The 3,562-nt window shown below is 38.4% G+C and overlaps 1 protein-coding gene across 1 annotated transcript; it reads right to left on the reverse strand.

The window, feature by feature from the left end:
- Positions 1-1,025: 1,025 nt before the first annotated feature.
- Positions 1,026-2,230, reverse strand: LOC102425444 (C-type lectin domain family 12 member B-like). The gene is made up of 3 exons (XM_014451288.2): positions 2,018-2,230; positions 1,345-1,499; positions 1,026-1,145 (listed from the first exon to the last, which is right to left on the reverse strand). The coding sequence occupies exons 1-3, from the start codon at positions 2,058-2,060 to the stop codon at positions 1,026-1,028; spliced, it is 318 nt and encodes a 105-aa protein (XP_014306774.2). The 5' UTR covers positions 2,061-2,230.
- Between the last annotated feature and the right edge of the window lie 1,332 nt (positions 2,231-3,562).

A 3,562-nucleotide genomic window follows, 5' to 3' on the forward strand; every position in this document is an offset into this window, starting at 1 on the left:
AAAATAGCTAACAATTGTTAAATTTAAATGTGTGTTAATGTATATTATTATAGAAAATACTAGAGGCCCAGTACATGAAATTCGTACATGAGATGGGGGAGGGTGTCTCTCAGTCTGGCCTGCAACCTCTCCAATATGGGACCCCTTGGGGGATGTCCGACTGCTGGTTTAGGCCAATATCAGGGATTGGGCCTAAACCAGCAGTTGGACATCCTTTTCACAATCTTGTGAACCACTGGCTCCTAACTGCTCGACTGCCTGCCTGATCACCCCTAACTGCCTCTGCCAGCCTGATCACCTCAACTGCCCTCCCCTGTCAGCTTGATTGCTCCCTAACTACTTGCACCCCAATGCTGACCTGATTGTACCCCTAACTGCTTGCTCCTCCATGCTGGCCTGATCTCATCCCTAACTGCTTGCTCCCCTGCGCCAGCCTGATCTCACCCCTAACTGTTTGCTCCCCTGCCATTGATTTTTAGAGAGAATAGAGGGGGAATGAGAGAGAGAGAAACATCTAGGTGAGAGACACATTGATTGGTTGCCTTTCGTATGCACCCCAACCTGGGGGCCTAGGATCAAGCCTTAAACTGAGGAAGGTGCCTTTGATCAGGAGTTGAACCCAAGACCTTTTGGTTGGTAGGCTGATACTCTGACCACTGAGAAAAACTGTCCAGGGCATCAGTATTTGTTACTCAAGCTCTATTTCCTTTGTAGGTTGTACTCTTTTTTGAATCTAGATTTATAATTCTTAAAATTAACTTTTTATTGAGGTAGATTAATAACATGTTTCAGATGTACACTATTGTAATTTGATATCTATATATACTATAGCATGCTCACCACCAAAATTAAAAAATAAGCAGAGAATCTGATTAGCCATTTCTCCAAGGAAGACCTACAGAGGGCCAACAGGCAAATAAAAAAGATGCCCAACATCACTAATTATTATGGAAATGAAAATCAGATCATTTTGTCAATATCCCATTTCTTAGTGTTATTAGCTTGGATTTTTTCCAAATAGAGACTTACAAGGCTGGAGAGGGGCTAGAACCATCTTCCCACAGCCAACTTCTGCCAGATGGATCCCATGATAATCCCAACCAGAAGAAAGAAAGCTTGGGTAATGGTTGGGACTTCAGAAAATGCTGAGAAAGAGAAAAGGAAAAATCTTATGTGAGAACCACAGTTCCGGTTGCAGAAGTAAGATAGATGGGAACATACGTTAAAGCCATTTATTAATTCTCCTTCAAAATGTACTGAATTCCTACTGTGTGGATCAGAAATGCTATTTATTTGCTTTACATTACACGGGCAATTTCTGTAACCAGGAAAGGAGATTCCGACCTTTTCCTCCAAGCTGTCTATCTTCACCAAGGTGGAGTTCTTGTCCATGCAGTTTTTTCTACTGTTACTCCAAGTTTTCTCTTCATTCGTTGCAAAATAATAGCAGCTGTTTTGGTGCCAGTGCCACATCTTAGGACAAGGATTGCATTTGTGATCTGAAAAAGAAATTATATCTAAAAGTACAAACTAAACAACTTTGGAGTGATTGGGGAAGGTTTTGGAAACTAAGCTACTTAACTTGATAATAGGGTTTGAGACCCAGCACCCTGAAAACATACTGTTGTAGGAGCCTTTGAAAATGAGATCACCCCAATCATGGGTTGGGGCAGTGGTGATTAAAATGATCTTTGCAGGCCTCAGTCTTCTGGAATTAGAATGAATAATCTGTTCTACTTTTAACTTCTTATAACACCAGGATCCCCTAAAAATAGTTCATAAAGTGGAGGGGCTGAAGTATCCAAATTGATATAAGTTCATGATGCTTCCCCAAATTTGCCTCTGTTTCAAAAATATTAAATACTTTTATATCTTCCTTTGTCTTCTGTAAAATCAGTGTGATTTCATTAGTGGACTTTGGACAACACGACTCTCTCATACTCCCAGAGATGACGCACATAATTAACCTAAACTGAGACAACAGATTTGATCTGACAGGCCACTAGATCCTGATTACCTGAAGTGTGAATGACTAGCTCTTGACAGAGTTTGATGGCCATTTGTCCCTGCTTCTTTAATAGATTGGAGATCTGTGATTTGAGCAGTTCCTCCTCCGTGGGAAAGTTCCTGTAGTTGCTCAGCTGCTGGGATAAGTTATCTTGCTGGTGGTGGATGGTTTTTTGAAGTTGACTCAAATTCTCTGAGTCTGAGTTAATTTCCTTAGACGTCTGCAAAACTCCAAGGCATAATAGTAAATAAGTTCAGACAGCCTCCCATTCTCACGTTAGCCATGGATAATTCTCTTAACACAGAAATATTTCTTACATTGTTTAAAATTTATTAGTAACTCCTCATAATGGAGGAACCTGGAAGAAGCACACCAGATGCCTTTCTATTTAAATTTGTTTAGAACTCATTCTTATAACTTTATTTATATTTAATTATTTTGTGCTTATATTAAAATAACGAATTGCTGATTATATAACTGACATTTCATCTAAAGCAGTGCTAGTCATTTTGCCATACACTTGTTGGAAATTTTGTCTTTTTCTTTTTGGAGTTGGTTCACATAATTGTTTTAATAGGAGCAGAGTCCTTTGGAGCAATGGCTCTCTCAAAGTATAGTCTGCAGACAGCTTGTGTCAGAATCACTTGGGGTATTTGTGTGTGTGTGTGTGTGTGTGTGTGTGTGTGTTAAAAGTCAGATTTTAATGCCACTTCTGATCCTAGATCCATAAAAATATTCATTTTTAATAAACACTTTAGATGACTCACCAGCAGAATAAATTTAAGAGCCATTGCACTCAAAGCATTGCACTTTAATTGAGAAAAACTCTTCCTTCTATTGAAACCTAATGATTACATATTACATCTTCTTTTTTATTTTATTATTTTATTTTTTAATATATTTTTTATTGATTTCAGAAAGGAAGGGAGAGGGAGAGAGAGATAGAAACATCAATGATGAGAGAGAATCATTGACTGGCTGCTTCCTGTATGCCCCCTACTGGGGATCGAGCCTGCAACCCCAACCCAGGCATGTGCCCTTGAAGGAATCAAAACCAGGACCCTTCAGTCCGCAGGCCAATGCTCTATCCACTAAACCAAACCAGGTAGGGTGGGTGCATCTTAATTTTTTTAAACATACATGATTGTTAGGTGGGCTAAGGGAGGTTGTGGGGAACATCTGCAATAATGTCAATAATTTAAAAATAAAAATACAACATACATCATTGTAGAAGATTAACTACTAAGCTTCATAATGATTGGCTGCTGAATAGTTGTCACTACTGCTAGAACATAATATTTCTTTTCAAAAGAGCAAGTTACATCATTAGTTTCTATTTATATGTCCAAAAAAGTATGTCTAAATCCTAATTATCCATGAGATTTTACATATATAAAAATAAATGAAAGTATCAGAGGAAATGTTGGTATCATTTAGCAAATAAACTTTCTTGACTGCAAATCCCCTGAAATTGAATACTGTGCTCACTCACTACTCTACTCTGTGCATCACATACTTAACATTCTACAAAGTGTGTATTCTCAGGATGTTTTT

The sequence above is a fragment of the Myotis lucifugus genome, unplaced genomic scaffold, assembly GCF_000147115.1.
Source record: "Myotis lucifugus unplaced genomic scaffold, Myoluc2.0 scaffold_11616, whole genome shotgun sequence".
NCBI classification, from domain to species: Eukaryota; Metazoa; Chordata; class Mammalia; order Chiroptera; family Vespertilionidae; genus Myotis; species Myotis lucifugus.